General features: G+C 37.4%; 2 protein-coding genes across 4 annotated transcripts; one reads left to right on the top strand and one right to left on the bottom strand.

Annotated features, from left to right (window-relative positions):
- Positions 1-3,342: 3,342 nt before the first annotated feature.
- LOC149831938 (uncharacterized) lies at positions 3,343-16,747 on the bottom strand. Of its 2 annotated transcripts, none has more exons than XM_090012298.1 (5): positions 16,610-16,747; positions 15,058-15,127; positions 14,852-14,970; positions 13,633-13,685; positions 3,343-3,753 (listed from the first exon to the last, which is right to left on the bottom strand). In XM_090012298.1, the coding sequence occupies exons 1-5, from the start codon at positions 16,715-16,717 to the stop codon at positions 3,711-3,713; spliced, it is 393 nt and encodes a 130-aa protein (XP_089868424.1). In that variant the 5' UTR covers positions 16,718-16,747; the 3' UTR covers positions 3,343-3,710. The 2 variants fall into 2 exon arrangements, with proteins under 2 accessions (XP_089868424.1, XP_089868423.1); XM_090012297.1 differs by lacking the exon at positions 3,343-3,753 and adding an exon at positions 8,981-9,073.
- A 3,991-nt stretch (positions 16,748-20,738) lies between these two features.
- On the top strand, positions 20,739-26,293 carry LOC149831937 (AP-3 complex subunit delta-like). Of its 2 annotated transcripts, XM_090012296.1 has the most exons (2): positions 20,739-22,448; positions 26,162-26,293. In XM_090012296.1, exons 1-2 carry the CDS (start codon positions 20,940-20,942, stop codon positions 26,195-26,197), a joined length of 1,545 nt encoding a protein of 514 aa, XP_089868422.1. In that variant the 5' UTR covers positions 20,739-20,939; the 3' UTR covers positions 26,198-26,293. The 2 variants fall into 2 exon arrangements, with proteins under 2 accessions (XP_089868422.1, XP_089868421.1); XM_090012295.1 differs by lacking the exon at positions 26,162-26,293 and having other exon boundaries at positions 20,937-24,181.
- The last annotated feature ends 401 nt before the right edge of the window (positions 26,294-26,694 follow it).

Here is a 26,694-nt window from a genome sequence, read left to right as displayed (position 1 = left end):
TTCTGAAATCCTTCATTTTCTGAGTCGAAAAATAGTGGCAAACTCTTATAGATATTGGATGCAATACTTAGCGATATATTTGGGGGAGAATTTGAATATCTAGAGGAAATTCGTACATGTGGAGGTTAAAATAGTCTTTTTAACATTGAACATCCGTAGTTTTCAACATTAGGCAACTTTTTTAAAATTATAGTATTTTTTTAGAAATACATCATTTTTGTCATACCTATTTTGAGAATAATTTATTTAGTTAGAAATATGATTTACACAAAGTCTTTATGACATATATAGATGTTTTCCGAAACATTGAAAAATTGATGACAGACAATGCCTTTAAAACTTTACAATACGAAGTATTGTGGGTTATCGTAAATCCTAAAAAAAATCATACATTTATGCTAATTAAAAGCATTCATTACATGCCTAATGTTAATAAAAAAATACAATAAACCTTAAAAATATAATTAAACATTCATGTTGTTTAAAAAGTAAACTAAATCAATAACCTAAATCCTAAAAAAATAGTATGCATTATGTTAATTAAAAAATTAATTATAACCCTTAAAATAAAAAAGCACTCAATTATTATTTTAAAAAAATGAAAATAAATAACGAGGAAGAAGACCTAGCGGTCAGCCAGTGCGTGTAAAAGAGGAAGAAGAGGCTGTCTAAGGTCCACCCAACCAGACGATGGTGGTGGTGCCATACGGCGAATGTGCCACACATAGAACAGATAGAGAGAGGGCATGTGGAGTCGCAAGGACGGCTAGAGGCTAGAGATGGCAGCAGACCGGAGGAAAATGTGCCGCCTTGCCCTATTTGGATTGGGGATGGCAGTGGATCGGGGAAAAATGGAGACCCGCCTCACCTCATTTGGACTGCAGATGGAGGACATGAAATGGGGATGGAGGCAAGGATGAAGTTTAAAATCAAAACTTGTGGGGGGATGGACTTATGCTTTCCCTCGCCCCACCCCCTGTTCCCGATACTCGTTAGTAAAATAACTAAAATACCTGCAATGGATCAAGGCCTTATTCCCCCTCCTCTGCTCCGATCCACTACCATCTCTACGAGAGGGTGAGGGAGGATCCGAGGGTAAAAGAGAGAGTGGGGGCTTTGTGGGCCTACGTTGTAAGGTCGCACAGAGGGCCGGAGGGTGAGGAAGGGGCGGAGGGCAAGAGAGAGAGTGGGACCTATGTGGGCATGCGTTGTGGGGTCACAAAGAGGGGCGGAGGGCTGAAGAGAGAGTGAGAGAGAGAGAGAGTGCCGTGGCCCCTCTTTTGGGTTGGGGGCAAAGGGATTTTTGTGGGTCAGGGTGGGCACATGTCCACCCTCCCCACAATGTGAATTCGCTCCTGTTCGTGGAGCCCCCACCGGGTGTTCAAGCTGAATGATCAAAACAAGGGTGTTCAAGCTCGGCTCATTCTCATGACAAGCCGAGGAGTGCTCGAGCTGACTCGTTCACAAAAAAAATAACTTTTTAAAATTCAAAAAAAAAAAATTATGAGGTGTATGCTGAACCGGGCATGGGGGGCTTCAAATTTATTTGGGAAGACATCTGCTTCCCTAGAGACGCCCTGGTTGCACCACATATGAATTGCAAAGCTAAGCTTAAGTCGGGTTGGATCTATGCAATACCGACTCTGACTTAACTGGGTCTGACTTAATTTGATTCGGATTCAGAGCCGGATGAGATCGGCTAAAACAGAATCTGAATCCAACTAGCTTCAAATCTGACATCTAGACGTATCCATATTCAGATTCTAGCCAGATCTGAATTTTAGTCAGGCTCCGACTCTGATTCAGATGCAAGCTTGATATCTAGTCTGGATTAGATTAATCTTTTGCTATCGATTCTGATCAATGAATTTGGATTTGGATTTGGGTTGGACATGAGATAATATCCTACCTGTTGCATCCCTAAACACATCAAATGCAAAGTGTGCGTTGATATTAACACGCAAAATTCGGTTTGACACCTTGGCTACACACTCCTCTGGGGTGCCCAAGCCTGGTTTATTTGAATATGCCTATTGCATCAGCAAGAAACCTAAGTATTGCCTCAACTTTTTCACAATTCCCTCACTTTTTTCTCACACAGAGTCTTCTTTGTTCCACATACCATCAATCACAAACAGTACCAGCACAACCTTTTTCAAGTAGACCATTTTTTGTCAATTTGGGGGCCATCACCTTCAAGACCGCCGTGGTGGTATGCATGTAAACGGTTCTCACCCCGTTTGGACCGGGGATGGAGAACATGAAACAAGGATGAAGGCGGGAATGAAGGTTAAAATCAAAACCCATGCGGGGATGGACTTACGCTTTCCCTCACCCCGCCCCGTCCACATTCCCATCCCGAACCCTGCCTTACCCAGCCCTGTCCACAATCCTTCTTTAGAGATGGCAATGGAGCGAGGGGAAACGGGGCCTCACCCCGTTTGGACCGACAATGGAGAACATGAAATGGGGATGGAGGTTATGATCCAAACCCACGTGGGGATAAAGGTCCGGATTTTGAGACGGAGCAGGGGCAGACCCGGCACCGGTCCACTGCCATCCCTACTTCTGCAATTTTCTTCTCGTATACAAATACTGTTGGGAAGTAATAACAAGTATCTTATGTAGGCAAAAATTCTTGTTATATATTGTCTCAAAATAAGGTTATTTGTCCAGTCGATTAGCTCAATATGCTACAATTCTTACTCGTCTGTGTTGATAATTCAAGCTCTAATTTAACTCCCAAATTTAGAATGAATACCATCAGAGGCATATTATGAATTTTCAATGTAAAAAGTAAACGCTATTTTTCATGAGAAGACCAATATATAAATTTTGTTGGTCATAAAAGATATTTAACAGGAACAGCTATAGTAAAATAGGATAGAATGAAATTAGTTACTAATTAGTTACATCTTTTCCAGTTCAAAAGTGCCCCATTGATTTCTAATAATCTATTGAGTGCTTCATGGAGTGGACCTCATATGTGCTCGCTATAGTTTATCAAAAACTAACTGGCAGTGACCAAAATTTCATGACTCAAAGGATCAGGTTTTTATCGTATAAAACTCAATCCAGAACATGCCTTGTTAATAAAAATCTGTCAGATTTCAATTAAATAGATACCTAACTATGAATTTGTTTACCGTCACTGTCACCAAATAGTTGTCACACACACATGCAAGTATGCATGCATGCTTGCGGCCACATAGAAACCATAAACTTGCAAAGGTTTAGGATGATACTTGTCAGCCAGACCCTGCAAACACTTACAATTCCATGAAATAAGTATGCATAACTAGGCTGTAAAGCATATGAGAGAGAGAGAGAGTGCCATTTTCCAGGATGTAAATGCATCATACCTGAAAGAGAATTTACATTTTCTCAGCAAAAGCTATTGTTAGAGAAAGCTGAACAAAAGTTACATTAACTATGCTTGGTGCATCCATTAACAAAGCTACAGTGATTCTCACCAACAGGTTGGTCTCCATGTCTCCAAACAAAGCTGTAAATGGCGAACATAGAGCAAAAGAGTTTATGTATATGTGTAGGTGATCTGCACATCAGCCGCCATGCATCCAAGTTGCTGTAAGAATCCACTGTACCTACTTTATCATGTCTGTTCACCACTTTAAGCCAAGCACACAATTTACATGGTCCACTGGCACTCACTTTAGTCTGTGTTTACCTCTTTAAACCAACCAGACAATTTACATGTTGGCCTTCCTCTCCCATCTCTCTTTTGTATCAAGGCTGAGAAAATGAGATTTTTCATGTATACTAGTTGAGAGGGTCATATTTTGAAAGAAAAAATAAATGCATTCATATTTCAAAAAAGAAAAGAGCAATCGCTGCAAATGGCATTCAGAATTTGTCTGAGGCAGAGTTGCATTGGTACTTGACATACTCTTGTATACCATGTATTAAGTGTAACGGTACCAAGTACTAGTACGAAACCCATCCCAAATGAACTCAAACTGGTACCACATACAAAGTATAAAACCATAATTTTTATTATGGTTTTGTAATGATAATTATAGCATATCACAATATTACATTACTCTTAAAAATATGATTGCAAACTTAAAAAGAATGTTAATAAAAGATGTCAGTGAAACACTAGTCACGAGCTCCATAAGTATTTATATCTTAGTAAAGTAATCAGAGAACTTCTGAGAAACATATTGGGTCCAATAAAGACTAAATGAGTTCATAATTTCAAAAAAGAGATGAGCAATCGCTGCTGACCATATCCGTTTGAAGCATAGTTGCATTGGCAATTGACACTCTTCATACCATGTATCAAGTGTACCACTACCATGTACCAGTATGAAACTCGTTTTAAAAACCATATATGAGCGATAAATACATAACTCACACCAATGAACTCAAACTCGTACAACATACAATTCAAATTTGTCACATGCATTTAATTAGAAAAAATAAAAATACAATTTGTATTAGGGTTTTGCAATGATAATTACTAGTACAAATTATAATAATTTTATCATTTAATAAAAGATGCCACTAGCAGCAAACAACAGGCCAGTACTCAATGGGCTTGCAAGTACTGACTGGATAAAGGATTGGCTTTGGTGCCAGTTTTGGCCCCAAGTTCGATTAACCTCAGGCCAGGCCTAAGCTGATTATTGATCGGATTGGGCTGCTGCATATCCTTGTGCTAAGTTGGGCCCTAATAACCCTTAATCCTTATCATTGTGCATGCCAATACCTAGAGCACAACAATGGGCTGCTGACAGCATGAAGCTGTTAAAAGATTTACATGTAATATCGAAGTACTTTTGGTTTTGTATATAGTATATATAATAGTATACAAAAGTATGCTTCTCATATTTTCTCTATTTTTATACCTCTTTTATATTTCAGGTATACTAGACATATACCCATTGAGTATTTGTCATTTAGACAAGGTATACTCAAATTATACCTATTAGGTTTATGTTAAGTATACTTAATGTATACTTTAAGGTTAGATCAGGTTTTTTATTTTTTGTCTTTATTGAAATGACAATATTTTTTTTGTTTTTTGTTTTTTTGGTCATTTTTTGAATAACCAACTAGCATTGGGATTTTCTCTCCATTAAGATTTTCTCCAACGGCTAATTTGACTAGTCAAAACTACATGTTAGAGAACCTCTTTTATGTATTGCTGCTTCTTTTTGCTGTATGATTGAGAGAGCACTGGGTGTAAATAAATGTGTGTGAATGAGTGTAGTGAGGATTTTTTGCAAATAATGTGAACATTTTATTAAAATGTTTATTTTTTATATTTCATGTTCTTGTTCTTGGCTATGTATCATTTCTTGTAGTCAAACTCATTGTGGTAATGCATTTAGATCTCATTTGTTTTAGTGAAATTATTATTTTTTATTTTCTTTTAGTGTCTCGGATTCCATGCCACCTCGTGACAAAAGCTAGCTGTCTCATGGCCCTGTAGGCTTGGTACAGCCTCAGGCATGGTGTCAGCTTGCAGAATGGAGGATGATTACATCTCTCTCTCTCTCTCTCTCTCTCTCTCTCTCTCTCTCTCTCTCTCTCTCCAGGAAAGAATGGGAATGGCATGGCTTGTAGGACCTTGTCCATGGCCAGGAAGGAGGCATTGACAAGAGGTTCGAGGTACTCTTGAGTAAAACCAAGGAGTGCAGTTATAATCACGCTGACCAGATTTCCATCCCCTATGACAAGCTCCTTTTCGAGGAGACCTTTGCATCATCAGCAACAAAGACGCCTCCATCAGGGCATGGGGATCCTACCACATCCTCTCTCAATTGATGAGCTGCAATGACAGTGTTTCTTCTTCTCATCTGCTGGTGGTATGGACAAAGAGGGTCTAGTTGACCCAGTTCCTTTTGGCTGGAATAAAGGGGCATGCAGAAACCCCTTCCCCCTCCCACTATGACAGTCAGACTTGCACAACCTCATTGTTGTCCCTAAATCAAATCAGCTTACTTCCAATCTCAATTGAATCATCAGTCCTTCACATGTCCAAAAATATATAACATGATCCTAAATCTCATTTAAATATGGTATGTGACATAGTTCACAAAATCCAATGTCACAGTCTGGGTAGTTATTTTTCACCATATGCTCCGGGATCAACTCCCAGCAGCAATATCAGCACACATTGTACAGTGGAACGGATCTGGTTGGCTATCTGTCTTAATTATTGGAACTGAATCTGATTCTAAAAGCTCAAGCAAATGTAGATCCAATTTCACTCTCATTGTTATCTGGATCATTGTATTGGCTATGGATTAGAGATCAAATCAGAACATGGCCCTAATTGAGTAGCTGATATCGTGATATCCTAACTCTTCTTCCATTCGTTTATGGTCCTAAAGATAACAGAAATAAAGCTCCAAAAGAACAGATCATTGAAGCACTCCGGGAAAAAGATGCCCCTAAGATAGAGCAAGTTTTGTGCTAAAGTAATCAAGCTTATCAGATATGGTTCTCAATATACAAGCAACAAGTTGCACCAAGGTTGTAAGTATTGTATCATTACCCGTATTGGTCGGGCCCCAAGTATCATAATTTTTTAATAAAAAAATCAAGAAAAATTAGTAAAAATTAAAAAAAAATCATATCACATGAAACAATGATGAATTGCACAAAATACAACAATAAAATCACATATGAAGCATTTATGTCTCCGTGAGCTGCTATGAATGGCATGCATGATGCATATCTCATAAGAAAAATGTAAATTGTGAAATAATAAACAACACTAAGCTAACAAGTCATAAGATCCAAAAAAGTGCATGTTTCCATAAGCAAAAACAAAATCCCCAAGTGTTTCTCAATACTTTAAAATTTTACATAACCATTTTTTTTTAGGTTCAAACAAAAATGAAGACTTCTTCTTGCAAGAAATCAAGCCCCAAATCACTCTCAAGTTCTTTAGGAGTGAACACAAACTCACCTTAAGGAGTTTTCTTATATATTTCAAAAAAAGAAGAAGAAAAAAAATGAATTGAGTGCAACATAAATGCACTAATTGTGTATCGTAAGATACACCGTGTATCATACGATACACACCCGTATCTCGTAATGATTAGGCCCAAAGTAACGATACATATCGCATTGTATCGTGGTTTACATGTATGCATGTGTTTTTGACTTGACACACATACATATAAAATCTGTTTTTTCAGTTATATGTATGTGAGAACGGGGCTCATCCTATCCCCTTTTTCTTTATGTCACCATTAAGACCATCCAAATATCAAAGTTTTAGGTGTTTTATGCTCAATTTTAACTGCTCAATTTGAACCATTAAATGTGTTTATCAATACTTATTTATTGAGAAACAAGTCTTGTTTCAAATTGATTTAATTTAAAAATGTGAACATTTTATCATGAATTTTCAGTACGATATCAACCAATGATTTTTTTGCCTCTTTAAAATACACATCTAAGCATAAAGATGCTTAATAAATTACATGTTCTTCATTCAACAACAATCATAAACACATCTAATAGTTCATATCAAGTATAAAACATCTAAAAACTATAATTTTTGGAGGGTCCTAACAATGATCAAGTAAAAATTAGTAATTTGGGCCAAGGGTCGAAATTTTTTAGGAAAGTAAAGGAACTGAAGGCTGAGTTTTCAAGCTTACGAAAGTCGGTTGATAAACAAAGAACAAAGAGAAGCGGTTGAAATGATTAACCTAACAAAAAGGATATCAGAATTGAAGGAGATCACAATTTGGTGGATTAAAGATGAAATTAAATGGACAGAAAGAGAGATCAAAACTCTCAATTTTTTCATCTCAAGGCCACATACCAAAGATTGGCGGTGTGGCTTAGAGATGGGTAGATATGATGTTGGCTGTTTGTAGCTCTCTAACAAATATGATATTATTGTTAAGATATACGCATTGTATAGATTGTACATACCTAAGTATACTAAGGTATATTATAGGTATTTCTTTTTATTTTATTTATCCTTGTATTCAAGGTAAACCAAATTTGTGTATTTAATCTAAAATTTAGGTATGTTCTATGTACTGTTTAGGATTTAGGTTAAAATATAATTGATGAATACTTTAGGTTAGATTAGGTTTTTTATTTCTTTTTTTGGTTATTATTGAAATGGCTAAATATTTTAATTTTGTATTATCTATTTTTGGTCATTTTTTGAATGACCTACTAGCTCTTCAGATTTGCTCTAATGGCTAGCTTGACTAGTCAAAATAGCTATTGGGTTTTGCTTTAACGACTAGTTTGAATAGGACTAGCTCTAACGGTCAAACCAAGGTTGTAAGTATCGTATTGTTACCCGTATCGGTTGGTCCCATAGTAAGACTGTATTGCAAATTTTTAATAAAAATTTAGCAAATTTTTTTAAAAAATCATATCACATGAAACAATGATGAATTGCACAAAATACAACCATTAAATCACATGTGAAGCATTTATGTCTCCATGAACTGCATAAGACATCATCAAACATCAACTAATATAGAATCATAGGTAATATTGCATGTATATCTCCCAAGAACAATGCAAAATATTAAATATCTTGCAATTAAGAACATGCCATGAGACTCGTACTTTCATATTATATAAACAAAAACAAGAATAACCAAGTTTATGAACAATTAAGTATTAAATAACCAACCAATGGGAGGACTGATTGGTTAGTAGGAGCTGTCAGTGCATGTCTCTTTATGGTGGAACGTTGCAGGTTCAAACCCCAGTGGTACGTTAAATAATAACTTGTGGGGTCTGCCCAACCCCAACTTGCCTTCCAAAAAAAAAGGGGTTAAATAACCAAGTTTTTATAATAAAACATCAATAATCATAATCATCAATATCTTATTCTTATTCTTTTTCTTTCCTTCATCGATATCCACATTGTCTCCAAGATACGTAGGTCTTCATCATCTACCTCCCGTGCTCCTTCCACGTTAATCCACTGAATATTCTCTTCATTAAAAGAAGCCCTTATTTTTTCTTCAACTCATGCATCTAATTCATCAAAATGTTTCAAACAGATGGGATCAAATTGCTCTTTGTGCCTCCTTGATGATAACTTTCTGATTTGCTTAAAAAGATATGAAAAAATTAAAATTAGTCGGATTTTGAATGATATAAAAAAAAACTTTAAATAAACATATAAAAATAATAAATAATTTTTATAAATTTTTTATACTTTTGCCTTAGTTTTAAGTTATAGTGAACGTAGACGAGGTCATTGAGTCTTTAGTGCAATAATCTATTTCTTTTTTTGGTATGAATTTGCTCAATAATACATCAGTTTCTCTCGCATCCACTTGCACTAAATGTTTAGCTAAGAATGTGAATGACAAAAACTCTCAAATTTAGAACATCACTTTCAAACCTGGCCTAGTACATGTCTAAAAAAAACAAGAAAATAAAAAATCAATAAGACAATAACATATACAATTATACAAAACATCATAATTAAATAACAATATGAAATTAAAAATGAAATAGTCAAAATAAATTACCGAAACACATCGTGGTATGGTTTCGCACCGCTGGAGGTCTCTCCATATCATACAATGCATTATCATAAGTTTCTATTTTCTTATGAATTTGATCTTGAATGTAATAATCAGGGTTCAACCTTTCGATGCAATCCAAAAGTTTCTTATTGACTTCCTTGCCCATTTTAAACGTAGGGGAGTATCTAAATGCATGATTTAAATAATATGTTGTGGCATGAAGAGGTTGATGAAGTTGCCCAGTCCACCTATGATCAATAATGTTTCATATAGATATATACAAATTTTTTCTTCCCCTTAAAATTATCTGAAATCAGTGTTATTAAAAATGTGCCTCAAGGCGCAAAAAGCGCGTCTCGCCTCAAGGCGAGTGCCTTTGTGCCTTGAGGGGCAACATAAAAGCGTAAATGCCCTGAGGCGTACATGCCTCAAATTTTCTCTGCTCGTCTCTCTGCTCTCTCACATCTCGCTCGTCTCTCACTCAGGCCCTCTCTCGTCTCTCAACAACGCTATATCTCATGCGCTATTAGTGATAGAATTTGTTGAATCTCAAAACCCACTTGTTAATTTTCTCATCCTCTCATTGTTTGTAACAATCAGAACCCAAGTGGAGCAGCACCAGCGCACAAATTACTGCTTTATCTCACTAAACGAATAGCCAAAATTGAAGTGGATAAAAAGTAGAAGTGGGGTTTACGGGCTCGTGTTAATTTGTTTGCAAAAATATTGGTAATCTCAAAGAGAGAGAGAGAGTACCTAGAAAGCTGGACTCCTCGTTTTTCCTCTTTCGTTTGAGGTCTTTGGCACGTTCGAGTTGCATCTTCACATGCATATACTATGGGACATGGGGACGACCCCAACCAAACCAAACCGATCCGACGTAATTTTAATTAGAGTCCATGCCACTCAACGGCCCAACCCTGACCCACCGACGAGAGGGGATCAAGTCAGAATGTGCTCATGGTATTCCGTGAGAGCACTTTTGGATGTCATTGATCTCAAGATGGATGACATCCAATACCTGTACCAATGAAATGCCCGTCACTTGGATGGGCCTCACTATTTTTTCCGATGTCGTGCGTTTAGGGTGGACGACATTGGAATGATTTAAAATGAATATCTTGCAATAAGCTTATTTCCTGTTTTGATGGGTGTAGTACGTTTTTAAGATGAACGACATCCAAAGTACCTCTGATTGTGTTAGCAGCCCTAACCCGGCAGTTGTCAGTGTTTGTGAGGCCCTTTTTTCTTTTCAACAAAATAGAGTCGCCTATCAAACACGAACAAAAGGGCTCAAGATGCATGAGTCAGATTGTCACAATTTTATGGCAGTAAATGATCCATGCCTTTAAATCAAAACAGTAGAGAAAGAGAGAAGGAATAGAACACCATGGTTCGACTACTATGCCTATATCCACGATGGACTTATTTCATTGTGGCCGAACTGAGCATGAATAATTGTTGTTGAACTCTGTTAATTCTTGTATAGGTTCATCTATATGGCTTATATAGAATTAAATGAATGCTCATGTTTTATTTCTTAGATACTTACATAGATCAAGTTATTGCATTAATGTTACTTTTACATGTTAATCTCATATTTTTTTAGTATTTATTTGAGATTTTTTATTTCTTGTTGGTTCTTGCTTAATCAATAAAGCATTTTTTATTTATTCATAATTTTAGATATTTTTTTATAGTCTTTTTTAAGTTAATTTTTTTTTGAGGCTTATACTTTACGCCTCGCCTCAGATTTTGGTGAAGCGCCTCGCTACGCCTCAACGTTTTTCACAACACTGTCTAGAATGGTCTCTTTTGCCTTATCCATGGCCTCATAGAGATAACTTATAGTTGGTATGTATTCACTGTCAACCAAGAAGCACCTTCACCAAAGGTATAGTTGTTTTCAACCTCACGCATTAATCTCATAATTCACTTATGAATACAATATCTACAATTTCTCTAAGATTTCTTTTTTGTACATAGGGATATGCATTTCACTCATTTGATGAAAACATTTTTTTAATATAACTTTATTCTTTACTAGACTTTGCACTGTCAAAAAAATCGTAGCAAATCTAGTAACTGCATTACGAATCAACTCAGCACCACCAATATACTTTCTCATTAGGCTCAGAACCCATGCATGATTGTAAATAAATTTAGTAATTTCTTGACAACATTCAATTGTCTACTTTACCTCATCTATGTTGTTAACCTCGTCGAGCATGAGGTTTATGCAATAGACAACACACGGGGTCCAAAAGAATGACCCAAAATTTTTTGCCAATTATTTACCTGCTGCCCTATAATTTGTTGCATTATCAATAATAAATTGTAAAATATTTTGATGTTCAACCTCTTACACAACCTAATAAAAAACTCTGAGTAACATATGTTGTCTTGGGTGCATTAGACAGATCAATTGACTTAAAAAATATAGTTCGTTTGAGGCAATAGACAAGGAAATTTATCAAGGTCCTTGACTTTCTGTCAGTCCACCTATCTGCCATGATGCTACACCCAGTTTCTCTCCATAACTGCCTCATCTCATCACAATATGCCTTCACGTCTTTCGCATTAGCATCTAAAACTTTTTCTCTCAAAGCATGATATGAAGTCATTTTATATTCAAGCCTGATACTAGTTATGACATCTGTCACAACCTAAAAATGAAATAAAATTATCACATTGAAATGAATGTAGGCATCATAGAACAATCTCTCAACCGTGACATCCACATGCTCGACTAAATACTGAGGAGTTATAGCAATGAAATGTCGAGTTGTACCGCAGGGGAGGTCCTAGGAGGGAAAAAACTTCTAAAAGAGCCTCTAGCTCTACCTCCTCTGGAAGAACTCCCTCGTCCTCCTCTTCTTTTTGTGCCTGCAGCGACACTATTATTGACACCAACTACACCTTTCCCCTACGCTGCAGAACTTCCTATTTTTTATCCTATGTTATGGGTTGTAGGATCAAAAGTAGGGAGCTCATCTTCATAATACACATTCTCCCAAAGCTCTGCATACTTCATTTTTGCCTCATTCATCTTTCTTTCTTGTCTTTTTCCTCTCAGATCATTAAGTAATTGTTGGCATTGCCGTTTCATGGCATTTGACAATTTTTTTGGCGTGCATGCTTTCACATTATAATGTGTCCCGACTAAATAATGCTAAAAAAGAGAGATACCACCCTAAAAAAATTTGGCAATAGTTGTACTTGATTTTTAATTGGTTTACACTCATTACTTGAGTGCCCTATTGCCATGTCAAATCCTCTGATGCCATCTTTCCCCCAAAAAAACTCAATAAGAAGCAAAGAATAGGGATTTTTTACCTTAACCTACTTCTTTGAGTGGAAAAATTGTGAAAATCCATTCTTACTTGAGAAAATCGTAAAACCCCTCTCCCTTACGCACCAATCAACCCTCAAATTGATCTCATGGTTCCTAGAGTGTGTGGGTTCCCTTCTAACAGCCTTCAGAAAAATATAGATGTCAGCCCTCAAGAGGCCTTTAAAACCCAAAACTTAAAAATCAAGTTTTGAGTCATTTTAAAGTGCATCAGACCTGTATCATACGATACATCTTGTATCGTACGATACAACACGATACAAGGGTGTATCGTACGATACACCCAATACGAGTATGATACACACTCATATCGCGATACAAGTGTATATTGCATCGCAAAACCCAAAGTATCATACCAGATCGTATGATATGGTACGATGCTTACAACACTAGGTTGATCTCAGCTATTTCATGATGTTATTGTGTTTTGGACACAAATTGAGAGGCCACTGATGCACAACCCTGGTCTGATTCAATAAGCAGCTAGGAAATAACCGTAACAAGAACTAATTTAGCTCATTACCTTTGAAATCCAGAACAAACAAAACTGAGCAGTTTGGAATCAATAAATTAATGCAGTAAGCTATTGTTGACTTGACACTTGGACTGATCAAGTTCCTATAGATCTCAACTTGTCAGGTTAAGAGCATCTCAATTTGTGTTGCCAACATCCTAAGTTTGGTCCTCCAGCAACCAAATGCTGTTGGATAAATGGCACTAATATACGGAAACTATCATTAATAATGAATGTCATGTCAAAATAAAAACTAGAAGAGATGTTACCCCCAATGTAATTTCTGGCGCTTTTTCCATCCACAGGATGGTGCCTCTTCTTTCTGTACAAAAAGATGATGTTGCATTAGAGAAAATTCAATAGTAACCAAATTAGATGTGCACCATACAGCATATTTTTCTGGGAATATAATGATGAAAACGTGTAGATTTCTTAAGAGGAACTGCACCATGTGTTCTATTGTCAGGAATTTCTCAGCAAGAGATATCTTGAAAGATTAAAAAAAAAAGGTTTTCTTGCAAAAAACATAACAGAAGGAAAAGAAAAAATGGAAATTTTAGTAAACTATTTTCCACTTCAAGCTGTAGAAAAATGCATGAAAATATCACTGTAAAGTCACAATAAATTCAGGATTTCATGATAATTTGGTAATGTTGCAAAATTTTCAATTTTCTTGTAACCAAGCCAAAAAATTATATAGGTAATTTTGCAACAGAGATAGGAAGCAATCATGACAAAGGGGAATGCTCCATCTACTCTTCCCAAATGAGGAATCTTAGAAATTCTATCACTCAATACACAACAGAAGTTACGATTGTGGTTGGTGGGCATCAGTAGTAGGATGCATGATTATGAGAGAGTTGGGAGAAGAAAGAAGGGAGAAGAAAGAAGGGAGAAGTAACAATAGCTAAAAGTAAAGCCTAATCTCTTTAACATACACAAATGGCCTGACCTGACAACAGTCCATACAGAAATGCTATGTTAATCGTTGCATTCAACTACCAAATCTGATCAAGTCTTGATATTTTTTTCTTTGTATCCATTTAAACTTACCTACAAATGATCCTCAGAGTTCACAAAAATCAGATCGCCAGATGCAGGTGCATTTCATCAACTCGAGTGATGCCATCAAGTCAATCAATGGTCAAGTCTCTAATCCAAGTGAAGAATCATAGTTACTGAGATAGGAACTCAGGCAACTAGAGCCAAGAGCCAAGATCAACATAGTATAGACTATAGAACCTAGGGAACCAGGTGAACTGAACACTTGGTGTTGAGCCCCAAAATAAGATCCTGAAACATAAGGCTCAATCAAGCCCTTGAGTAAATCCTACGAGTTTATACTTCTAAAAGAGAAAGGACATTGGAAGACCAGTTGAAAGAGAAACCAAGGGTGATGCCTATGAGCTTTTATACTACTGAAAGAGGCGGGACATTAAAAGATCAGTTGAAGAGAAACCGATGTGATAATCATGAAAGCCTACTTACTTTGTTCTTGACTGAACTGGTCAATGTAGAAGCTTCAGAAAGTAATGGTTGTGATTCAGCATCAGTCTTCTTCGTGTTTACTTCCTTCACAACTGCATCTGCAACAGCACCCATATTTTCTGCACAAAATATTATTTGTTTGAGAAAGAAAAAAATATAAACCAAAAGAACCAAAACGCCTTTATCATACATGACTACAAGAGGACCTTTTGAATTCTTCTGATGCTTAGATCGAACTAATGTCTTTTTCATCTGTAATCGTCTCTGGTGCAGCTCCTGCCAACAGTTATGGTAACTTGATTCATGGTCAGACCACAGGCAATGACAATATTACTTCTCATAATGCAAAAGTAAAAGAAGAAAGATCAAGGAACAGCAGAATATTCAACTGCAAAAACACAAAATAGGAAAAGAACATGCAGATACAGACGCATATACACACATGCACAAAATATTCAAAGCAAGAAACCAACATTGAACATGTTGATCTGCATCACAATAAGCTGTTTATAAGAAACAAAATATCTTAATCGATCATCAAAGGTAAACTTGGATACTACATATTTGTTTCAGTGATAGTTGTTAAAAACAAAAAAAAAGAAATACAAAATCCACATAATTGTGATGCTAAATCTCAACATGGTTTAATATTTATAATAGAATAGTGATGTGCAAGTATTTTAATCCGAAGAGGTAAAAATATGATTAAAGATCTCAGCTGTAACTGCAGCCACTGCATGATACACTATCTTTGTGTTAAATTGGACCATAGTTTTCCATCTTTTGTTGGATAAGACACTTGTAAGAGCCCCAATACACACCATATATTGTAACAAAGCTTCTAATAGTGGGGTTTCTGGTTCAATCTGCTATATGAGTAAACCACTAACTAGATAAAGATTAAACTTCTTAACCAGCCTTTTAATTGCAAAATAACCACTTTAATTATCAATATCTTTATTAAACCATAAATTTTATTTATTTATTTTCGACAACCCATATTACTTGTGTTAAATGTTGATACTATCTTTTTTATAAATCATATCAATGTTTGTAGAAACTTGAACAATTTTTTTTTGAAATAATATCAATATCACAATATGTGTTTCAGGTGGAGTTGTACCAGAAACTTTTTATCCCTCTACATAGCAGTAATTGTACTAGTACCCAATACTTATACCAATGATCATCCTATCTCTGGCAAGTTAGGTGATCAAATCAACTCCTACATCGCTTTTTCTTCATCTTTTGCTTCTGTGAACTGCCTTCACATGAAGTAGATATTTTGATGAGAAAAAAGTTGTCCTTAGAAGATAATGGCAATAATGTTCTTAGAATATATATATATATATATATATATATATATATATATATATATATATATATATATATATATATATATATATATATATATATATATATATATATATATATATATATATACTGGAGGAAAATTTCCATCCTATAGCTATCTAAGAAGAAAATCAGGAGATCGTGCAGTAATTATTGGAAAAAAAAATTGCCATATGTCTTGTGGAGCTCCTTAATTTTTGCTTCCCACGTTGGGTTGAGGGAAATCTCATAATGTTGGAAGCCTACATTCTGGATTCATCTTTCTTGAAATTGGACCCTTGCATCATCCGTCCCAAACAATATCCATTGTCTCTCCCAAAAGAATTTCGACATGAACGGAAAGATAACCGAAGAAAATCAAGAGAGAACACGCGAAAAAGACCAACCGAGAAACCAAGAGGGCACCTTGAGCTTGTTGATCTGAACGTTGGTGACGGTCGGGGAGTGGAAATCATGTTGCAGAGCGGGGCTTGCCGCTATTGCTGCTTCCCGCGGGTCGTCTTCCTCCTTCATTGCTTCTTCTACGATCTTCCCCAAACCGGAGAAGGGAGATGGAAGAAACCGTGGCCTGAAGAGTTGCTCTACATGTCCAGGAGAGCACCGGATAGGACCGCTCGAACCGGACCCGGATACTGACTGGACATTTGGATATTGGACCAAGGGACCAGGATCCAACATAACCGCAGCTCATGCCTGAAGATGGCTCAGATACCATAATAACAAAATTTTAAAGCAGAAAAATAACGGGATCCAAATTCCCGTGAGAAATTCAAACGTTTTTATCAGTGTTTTTATGAGCAAAAACAATGTAAATTCAAAGATTAGGGAAAATATGTAAACACTAATGAGATAAAAATATATAAAAGGTCAAGAACATTTTGAAAATATCGCAAGAAAACTACGTTACTTTGGTCGTCGTTTTAATCAGCCAAAATATCGTGATATTTTTATAATATCACAATATTATTGTTCAAACTAAAACGTCTTGCTTTTAGCATGACATTTACATTTATATTGGATATATCTCAAGAAAAAAAGGTTTATTTGAGGTAAGGTTGCAAGTGGATCAGGGTACTGAATCGAAACATCGAATATGGACAACTCATATTTGAATCAAGGATTGGATTATAATTACACACTCGGATTTATTTGGATCCTGATCCAGAGTTGGACAGTATGCATAGATCTGAGTCAAAATCTGACATAGGCTATCCATGATAGAAGATGCACCGTTGTTCTATTAGGCCCTGTTTGGATTTGTTTTTTTTTATTGCTTACAAAAATAAATTAAAGTGCATTTTATAATGAAGATAGTTGCTCTTATTTTAAGTGAATGTTTGGATCACCAATCATTTAAATTTTAATGAATAAGAAAAGAGAATTAGTTAGGAGTGGTGATGGTGGATGGTAGAGGTATCCTTATAGGATCCGGATGTCGTTTCTCTTATGATGGATCTGATTAAACCCAAATCCAGATCAGATACTATAATTTCAAAATCAGGTCTGGGTCTGGTTTTACCTGGGTCCAAACCAAAAGTTACAATGGCCTTGGATGCTATCTACCATATCCCCAACTCTAATGGAAAGGATAGACATCATGATTGATCTATTAGGGTTGGGCACCACTAGGGGTGTTAGCGGGTCGGATATACCCAGATGCGACCCATACCAAACCTATAGGATGGTGATAAATAAGAAGGCCCCATTAAGACCTAGTTTCGGACACGAAGGTCTGATTAATATACATGGAGTCCGGTATAGTTTGTGAAATTTTATACTAGACCTGGGTCCGACCCGAGTTCTGATTAAGTCCCACAAAATTTTAATGTAAAAATGATAAAAAAATATTATTTTACCAGGTCTGGATCATGTAGTTCTTATCGGGTCCGCTATAGTTTCTATTATGATGGGTCCAATTAGACCCAGGTCTGCACCCGATACCATACCCAAAAATCAGGGTGAGGTCTGGTTTCACCTGAGTCCAAGCCAAACCCGACCCATTGACACCACTAGGCACCACCTGATTAATAGTAGGTTTATGAGACGGAAAGCAATCATTTACTTAAACCTGATGTTCATTATTCCATATAATGGTTCAAAATATCTATTATATGAAGTAATGGGTACGTGCTAAACCCACTGTGGTGTTAAACTGCAGAAGTTTTCTGGTGCTTTTATAAAATCAAGTACATAGATCACATCAAAATTTAAAAAATAAAATTAAAAAAGCCCAAAAAACCAATTTAGCATGCGGTTTAACACCAAATGCGTTTAGCACCCACCCATTACTAGGGGTGGCAATCTTGTCGGGTTGGCGGGTCAGCATACCTCAACACGAACCCGACCCGTTTATTAAACGGATCGGCTGTGGCAAACACAAACCCGACCCATTTATTAAACGGGTAACCCGACACGACACGGTTAACCCGTTTAAAAAACGGGTCTGGTCGGGTAAATGGGTTGGCGGGCGGGTTGGTGGGTCGGGTAAACGGGTTGGCGGGTCGTGTTCAAGTAAACAGGTAAATGGGTTGGTGGGCGGGTCGGGTAAACGGGTTGGCGGTCGGGTTCGGGTAAACGGGTTGACCTGCCCGCCTAACCCGTTTATTAAACAGGTCAGCCGGGTTGGCATACCCTTAACACGAGCCCAACCCGCTTAATAAATGGGTTAGGCAGGTCGACCCGTTCACGACACGGACCCGTTTAAGCCAAACCCGAACCCAGCTAAGAAGCTGGTTGGTGGGTCGGGTTGGCGGGTCGGGTCAGATTTTGCCACCCCCTACTCATTACTCCTATTATATGTAAGAATCTGTTAACCTTTTTATAAGGAATTTATTAAAATAATAAGCAACTATCAACAAATAGTAATAAATATCCTTAGAATGAAATAATCATCTTAGGATATCCATCTTAGAGTTTAAGCAATCATTTGCTATAATAAATTTGTGTTACATGCTCGCTTTAAAATATCATTGCAAACAAGATTTCAAAATTTAGTGATTGTGCATGGTAATGTAAGCAAATGTCTTGAATTGTAAAATGTTTTGTAGGAAATATAATGACCACAAGACAACGGTTGGGGAGGGTCATCCTAACGGTTAGGCCAATCAACATGTACAATTAACTAAACACAAATATAATACTTCATTAAGAATCAAGATAACCAAAAGGGTTGTGACTCTTGGGTTGAAGGGACACTTCTTCATTAGACATGTCTTCAATCCAGCTCACTTTTTATAAATTTATATGGCCCTTGAGTCTGGATTCATGAAAACACAAGAAAGAAGTGTTACATATTTATTGAAGTACTAAAAGGTCAGGAGGTTGTGATTTAAAGCAAACTGTCCGTGACTATTTTCTGCATAAACACACCCAAAACCTTGAGTTCACTCTTTCAAACACATACATTGACCCTGTACGTTTGACAAGATTATAATGTATTTTGTTTATTATATTAATAAAATTTTAATTTTCTGCCCCAATGCATATGATTAGGGCTGGTAAACAAGCCGAACGAATCGAACAAAGCATGTTCGAGCTTGACTTGTTTATTGGTAGATTGAGCTAGTGACTCGGACGTTTGTGTTTACCCGAGCCTAGCTTGAGCTCGGCTCATCTTTGAATGAGACAAGCTGGCTAGTGTAAAAACATTTCATGTTATTTATACATAATATATATATTTTTATATATTATACTTAAAAATATATATAGTTTTTTTATAAATTACACTTAATAGTTCATATTTTATGTATACATTTTTCATTCATCCTTTTTATCTCTCTCTATATATTTTATGCATTCTACCTTTTATATATATATATATATATATAATTTATCAATATGAGCACTATTGAGCTTAACACCTTTGTTCAGGCTCAATTCGTTTAAGCAAAACGAGTTGCTCATGGCTTTATACAAATACTAGCTGAGCCATGAGCTACTCTAACATATGATCATGATTTTTAGAGAGAGAGAGATGCTGGGAATGAGAATCCAATTGCCTAAAGCAATCCAAACAATGGAGTTGGAGTCCTTGTGCATCTAATTCCAAAAATTCAATCCTTGGAATTGAATTCTTCCAAATCCACGTGTCCAAAAACAACCTCGAAAAAAGCCACAAGGAGACGAAGGATTTTCACAATTTAAAATAACCATAGTCACAAATATTGCCCATATTCTTCAAATATCACAAGTTACCGTAATAATGTGATATTTCAAAATATCACATTTTTAACATGATATTAATACATTAAGAACACCTTTCAAAGATTATTCCTATATTAAAAATAATTTTATTTAAATTCAAATGTCACCTATTTTATACTTTCACATGTATCAGAAGTTTTTCTCAAAGATTCCATCCTTGTGATGATCATGTGTAAATCTTTTTATTATTATCAATAGATTCTTAAGCAAAGTCTTCAGCATTTTCTCTTAAAAAAAAAAACCCGATATATTTGCTGGTCGATATTGTGACCGAGAACTGACAAGATCCTCGACAATTTAATATTTTTTTTGCCTTAGTTGAAGTAGGACCCACACACACCTCTTTCTCTTTCCCCTTCCCCTTCCCATCAACAGCACCATGGAGGTGGCATGATTCCCTCCTCCTCTGCAAACCTTAATCATAATTCTCCCCTTAACCACCGTTCCAAAAACCCTAAACCCTAAACCCTAACCCTAGATTCCCAAACCAACAAAGAAGAAGAAGGAAAAAGCCTTTTTTTCTTTCCTTGTGATGGCAGCGTCGTCGATCATGGAGTCGCTGTTCCAGCGCACCCTGGAGGACATGATCAAGGGTCTGCGCTCCCACCCGCTGGGAGAGTCCCTCTTCCTGTCCAAGTGCCTCGACGAGGCCCGCCGCGAGGCCCGCTCCAACGACCACGACACCAAGGCGGCGGCCCTGGAGAAGCTCGCCTACGCCCGCTCCCTCCTCGGAGTCGACGCCTCCTCCGCTGACTTCCATGTCGTGGAGGCCATGAGCTTCCCCCGCTTCGCCCACCGCCGCGTCGGCTACCTCGCCGCCTCCGTCGCCTTCTCCGACTCAACCGAGGTCCTCCTCCTCATCACCAACCTCCTCCGCAAGGACCTCTCCGGAAAGTCCGACTTCGACGCCGCCCTCGCCCTCCAATTCCTCTCCGTCGCCGCCACCACCGACCTCGTCCGCGACCTCACTCCGGAGATCTTCACCCTCTTGGGCTCCACCAAGCCCTACGTCAAGAAGAAGGCCGTCGCCGCCCTCGTTAGGATCTTCGACAGGTGCCCCGACTCCGTCCGGGTCTGCTTCAAGAGGTTGGTGGAGTGCTTGGATGCGTCGGACGGGCAGGTGGTCTCCGCGGCGGTTGGGGTTTTCTGCGAATTGACGGCGAAGGATCCGCGGTCGTACCTTCCACTGGCGCCTGAGTTTTACAAGGTTCTCGTCGATTCGAAGAACAATTGGGTGCTGATCAAGGTGGTGAAGATCTTCGCCGCCCTCGCTCCACTGGAGAGGAGGCTGGGGAATAAGGTGGTCGGGCCGATCTGCGAGATCATGGCCAGGACCGGTGCGAAGTCGCTCATGTTCGAGTGCGTTAGGGCGCTGACCTCGAGCTTCTCCGAGCACGAGAGCGCGGTTGTTTCGGCGGTTGGGAAGATTCGGGAGATGCTGGCCGACGAAGACCCGAATCTGAACTATCTCGGGTTACAGGCGCTTCTGATTTTGATGCCCAAGCGGTTGTCGGCGGTTTTGGAGAACAAGGATGCCGTGGTGAAGTCGTTGAATCATGGGGATCCCTCCATAAGGAGGTTGGCTCTAACGCTCGTGATGGGAATGGTGTCTGAGGACAATGTGGTTGAGATTACACGGGTTTTGATGAATTACGCATTCAAATCGGATCCCGAGTTCTGTAATGAGATATTGGGATCGATCCTTTCTACATGTAGTCGGAATCTTTATGAATTGGTTGTGGATTTCGATTGGTACGTTTTACTTCTCGGAGAGATATCGAGGAACGCACATTGCGGACATGGGGGAGAGATTGAGCGGCAATTGATAGATATTGCCCTCAGGGTCAAGGATGCTAGAGTTGAGCTTGTTAGGGTTTGTCGCGACCTTTTGATCGACCCTTCTTTGCTTGGCAACCCTCTACTGGATAGGATTTTGTGTGCGGCTGCTTGGATTGCAGGGGAATATGTGGACCTCTCAAAGAACTCGATTGAATTGGTGGAGTCATTGTTGCAGCCACGTACAAATCTTTTGCCGGCTGGGGTAAGAGCTGTTTATGTTCAGTCAGTGTTCAAAATTTTAGTTTTTTGTTTGTATTCGTATGTCATGCCGCCTGAATTCATTAATCAGCTAGATTGTTATGATGGTGGTAAAATTTCCGTGGAAACAAAGAATTTAGATAAATTTGCTGCATTAAACTTGTCTAAAGAACCTATAGACGTTAAGAGCGAAATGGGTACTTTAAATTCTGATAAATTGGTGCCTGAAACATCAAATTCAGAAAATCCATTAGAAGCTAACTTTCCCGTAAAACAAGGTGGTGTAGAACAAGTCTCTTCAGTGGCTTCAATAGAGAGGGATATATACTCATATGATTCTGTAATGTACCTTTTAAATCTAATTAAAGCATCTGTGAATACATTAATGGATATCGACCATGTTGATGTCCAAGAGAGAGCAAGGAATGTACTTGGATTGATTAATTCACTGGAAGAGGTTCCTGGATTTCTGGTAGAGGAAAGCGTCTGTGATGATGCTCAATTTATGCAGAAGAAGCAATCCCTCAGAGTTTATGAGATCATTGAGCTGATGTATGGGATCTTTTCAGAGGAACTTGGCCCTGTCTCTGCCTATGCCCAAGAGAGGGTTCAAGTGCCTGTCGGACTTGTTCTCAAGGAAAATCTTGCTGATCTGGACTATATTTTGGGGGATGATGTTTCTCTATCTGGCACTTTCACAGTTGAAAGCCTTGGAAATAGGGAGTGGGATGTTCCTCTGTTTAATTTACAAAAGAATGAAGATAATAAGCAAACAAATGAATCCACATCTCTGCTTTCTGAGCACAAGAAGCGGCATTCGATGTACTACCTTCCTAATGAAAGAGAGGCAGATGACTCCAATGATTACCCACCTGCTAATGTTAGTCAATCACTTAATGATCCTGCCGATGCCACTAAGGATCTTGCAAAGCTTACTGAGCAGTCATTGATACCCAAGAGGACAAACCGCACAAAAGCACGGCCTGTGGTTGTAAAGTTGGATGGAGATGAAGTAAGGGTAACTGATGTGAGACCAGTACATGACGTGAAATGTCAGCTTCTTTCAGCCCCAGTTCAGGATGTCCTTCTAAAGGCAGGAAACAGATCTTCATCATCATTGCATCAATTAAATAAGAAAGCAGAATCAAGTAATCTCTTGGATGACTTGTCTATCAAAATGGAAAAAAGAAGTTCAGGATCTATTGGTGAGACTAATTTACCAGAAAGAGAAAGATGTGGTGGTGGAGAAAAACATGGAGATGGGGATTCAAGTCTGAAAAGGAACAAGCATCATAGCCGTGATAAAGTTCGAGCAAAGGATTCTTCAGGGCATGAGAAGAAAGAAAAAGAAAGTCGAAGGCACTCAAGTAAGAGTGATCATCATCACACAAAGCGTAAGAACCAGCAAAGATCAAAAAGTCCTATATCTGTAGACCCGAATACAACAGTTATTCCTGATTTTCTCTTGTAGCATCAACAAATTTATGTTAGTTAGTTCTCTTCTGAGTATTTCTTTGTATATTCTTTTTTTGAGCATTTTTGTGTTTTTAAGGATTGTGCTTTTCCTCATATGAAGATTTTGACTATATCAGATTTCATCTTCAGAGCTTGCTTATGGTCTGACATATGCCATGATCAGGCCAGGAATCATTTGTATACTTAGAATGACCTGAACTGATGTATATTTCATCAGTGATTTGTTGAATGAAAACCAGAGTGGAAGAATGTTATGATTCAGTTTTGTAAGTTGATTACCTCTGCTTAAAAGCAGGATGTGCGTATGTGGGCCTCAAGGCATTAATGATGTTGTAATCTCCATGCTGGAAATACATACATTCACACGTTACATATGTTAATTACGCTGATACATGATATTAGCATACATGTGCTCACACATAAACACATTTCTGCATATCCCATCTTTGGTTGAGTTTGGCCCCCGACAGTACCATTTATTCCCCATGGGTGTTTCTTCTTCTTAGCTTCCTTGATTGGGGGCACTTCCCTTGAAAAGTTGTATGGTGAATTGGAGTTTGGGTTTCTTACAATGGTGCATTTGCTAAATAATCAGTATCCGACTCCTGTGCGACTTTTGTATTTTCCAATTTTTATATCTGTGACAGGAAGCTGTAGCTCTCCTTGTGTACAAAACTTGCTTCAATTCCTCACATGAGGATCCTCTCCTGTTTTCAATCCTATTTGCTTTTTCAACATGCATTTTATGACATTACAAGTGGCTTGGGTCTCGATAACTTTGTTCTGTTGCTTTGATGTGTCTTGAGTCAATAATTATCAAGAAACATGTCATACATTTCCTCGGGCTTGCAATTGTGTAGGTCTTTTCATGTAAGAATTTCCTTTTCCTGCACAAGATTGGTCAATATGTAGTTGATCTGGTCAAATTTTCACTAGCGAATGTTGTGTGGTTAATATGAAAAATCTTATTGTTGGAAGATGTTAATTCAAAAACTCAATTAACTGGTTAAAGAATATATTCAGCAATTGTATCCAGAAAATATTGCGACAACTTAAACATTAAAGTAAAAACAACAACTAAAAAATATAGCACTAGAATAAGTAAAAGGAAAAATAGTAGTAATTGAAAAATTAAAAGAATAATAATAGTAGCAATGGTGGCCATTTTAAGGACCTCATCACATGTAGTGTTTCTCTTTTCTGAGAAGTGGTCACTTGTAGTTAAGTAATGGGATATGACTAATTGATAGGAATAGCGAGATTGGATTGAATATACATTTCTTGTATGTGACAACATAAACATTAAAATAAAAACAACTAAAAAATATAGCACTAGAATAAGTAAAAGGAAAAATAGTAGTAATTGCAAAATTAAAAGAATAATAATAGTAGCAATGGTGGTCATTTTAAGTACCTCGTCACATGCAGGTTTTTTCCTGAGAAGTGGTCACATGTAGTTAAGTAATGGGATATGACAAATTGATAAGAATAGCGAGATTGGATTCAATATACACTGCTTGTAACCAAAACCGCATGGAATCAACATAACAAGTCTTCTATATTTGCATTCAAAATCTATATTTGCATTCAAAAGATAAGGGAAAACAAAGTCTTCTGCATATGAGCTCATCCATCATTTATTCATCTATAGAAAATAGGGAGTTATTGAAGTACAGAGAGACATACGAATACATCAAACAGTTCAAAATCTGTGTGGCAGTTCAAGCTAGTTATTTGGGTAGTTTCTCCTATACATCTTTCCCCGTTGCATAATTGTATCAACATCAAGAGTTTTAAGTTTTAACCAACTTTACGCCATACTTCTGATTCTTTTAGCCTTGAAAATTTGGTAATGAATTTCATAGCTGTTGTATGATTGTCAACTCCAATCCCATAGGAAGCTATATAAGGTTATTGCTGAGCAGTAACAATTTCTTTTATAATTTGATCATATACATGCCATGAAAAAAATGATTTATTTGATTTATGGTTAAACTTTAACCTGGTGTGCCATATTAGAATTCAATTGATTTGATTGCAGTACTGTGGCTTCAAATATTTGTGTTCTCAATTAAGTGAAGAGGGCATGTGTGTGTGAGAAGGTTGAGGTCTTTATCCTTAAATTCTGATGGTTTGCTTAATCAATCAATGGATGGACTGCACTGTTATTTTATTAAGGGCTAGAAACAGTAGTGTTGAAAAATTACTGTACATTGTTAATCTTATTTTTCATGTTGCAAGGTATGCTATTTATTGATTTTTTCTGAGGGCAAGTGAAATTTATTTGAGGAGAAAACGACAGAGTACAAAGCAATGGCCAAAATGAATTGGATCCAGTCCCAAGTTTGCCTGTCCATGACAGGTTGGAGTTTGGCCAAGAACAAGCCAGAACATACCTTTGAATAGTACAGTTTATAAATTCTGTAATGTATGTTATTTGGAATCCTAAACCTAATAGAGAAAAGGGCAGGAGGGAGATCCTTGCTATTGAGTAAAGGAACGAGAAAGTGTAATCAATTATGAACAATTTGTGTCCAATCGTTGGTGGGGGGAATCGGGGTCATCGATAGTGGTCTAACTAGTCAAAAGCGCTAGGCACTGCCTAGGTGCCAACCCCCTAAAGCCTACGTGTCAACTAAGGATCCCAAATTATAAGTAAAGAAAAAATACCATGAATTATTGATAGTTATACCTCATTGTTGTTGATGCCACTTTGATTAATATCCTCCAACTTCAAGGCTTTTCATTTGGGTTAGATAATGTCATCATCATAT

Source organism: Nuphar pumila, chromosome 7 (assembly GCF_984573655.1).
Source record: "Nuphar pumila chromosome 7, dmNupPumi1.hap1.1, whole genome shotgun sequence".
NCBI lineage: Eukaryota > Viridiplantae > Streptophyta > Magnoliopsida > Nymphaeales > Nymphaeaceae > Nuphar > Nuphar pumila.
Note: the sequence above shows the minus strand (reverse complement) of the source record. Positions and strands in the feature narration are given on the sequence as shown.